General features: G+C 53.8%; 1 protein-coding gene across 1 annotated transcript; it reads right to left on the bottom strand.

Moving 5' to 3' along the window:
* Nucleotides 1–715: 715 nt before the first annotated feature.
* On the bottom strand, nt 716–925 carry DQ04_22101000 (hypothetical protein; the record flags this gene model as incomplete). Its single annotated transcript, XM_009318067.1, has 1 exon — nt 716–925. The coding sequence occupies one exon, from the start codon at nt 923–925 to the stop codon at nt 716–718; it is 210 nt and encodes a 69-aa protein (XP_009316342.1).
* Nucleotides 926–1092: the final 167 nt, after the last annotated feature.

The raw sequence follows: 1092 nt of genomic DNA, 5'->3' as shown, positions 1-1092 counted from the left end.
GAGGAGGAGGAGGAAGCAAGGTTGGCCCGATTCCAGCGCCAGTACGAGCGGAGGGAATCCAAGAAGCGCCGCCGCATTGCGCTTGTCCGCATCGCCACGTGTTGTGAGTCACGACCGTTAAATAATAATCTCTCCTTTCGCAATGCTCAGCCTTGGCTCTAACGTAACAGCAGAGTGCGCAAGTGTGTAAACGTGTGCCTGTCTCACTCCTTCTGCACGCTGCCAACAGAACCTTCCTTACACCTGGCTCTATTTTCTTTTTTGTTTTGTATAGTTCGGTGTTGTTGTTGTTTTAAAAAGAAAAGCGGAGCAGAAAGGAGGCAGATGGGCACGCAGCCGTGAATTGGGAACATCTCTTTATATAAATCCATGGGCACTCAGGTGTGCTTGTATGTACGTATGCCTGTAAGTGCGCGTGTGTGTTTGCGTGTTTCTTTGTGTGTATATATATATATGTGTGTGTGTGCGTGTCTAAGAGAGCAGCACGACTGCCAGTGTGCGATGACACACGCTCTCTCTCCCTCTCTCCCTCGCAGAGACACACACACACACACACACACACACGAACACACAAACACAAACACACTTAGAACTTTGCCAACAGCACAGTCAACCACTCAACGACTTCGGCGTCTTTCATCTGAATGTACATCAAACCTGCCAGACACACACACACACAAATGTATATATGTATGTATATCATATAAAGAGAAACTCAATCCTCGCCACTGTCCATCTTCAGCGCACGCGCACGCATGGGGTGCGCACAGGCGAAGAAGAAGACAGAGCTCCTGTCCGGCTTTGGGCGGCCGTAGAAGCCGATGGACTCGCAGCGGTGATTCGTTTCTCTGCAGCCCTGGTACGCCGCCTTGCGCACCTCCACGACGCCTGTCGCTGTACTCTGTATGGTGCGCTGCAGCTCCATCTGCTGCTTACGCCGGGAGCGATTCTTCTTGCCGCTGGTGTCCAGCAGCGAACCATCGGTGCCGATGTCGCCCAACTCCCCGCCGGTCGGCTCGTGCTTGCAGTGGTAGTGCAGCGTGCTGCCGTACGGCGCTGGCGCGTCGCGCGGGTCGCACCAGCACGCACGCA

The sequence above is a fragment of the Trypanosoma grayi genome (assembly GCF_000691245.1).
Source record: "Trypanosoma grayi strain ANR4 Tgr_2210_V1, whole genome shotgun sequence".
Lineage (NCBI taxonomy): Eukaryota > Euglenozoa > Kinetoplastea > Trypanosomatida > Trypanosomatidae > Trypanosoma > Trypanosoma grayi.
This window is presented reverse-complemented; position numbering and strand designations above follow the sequence as displayed.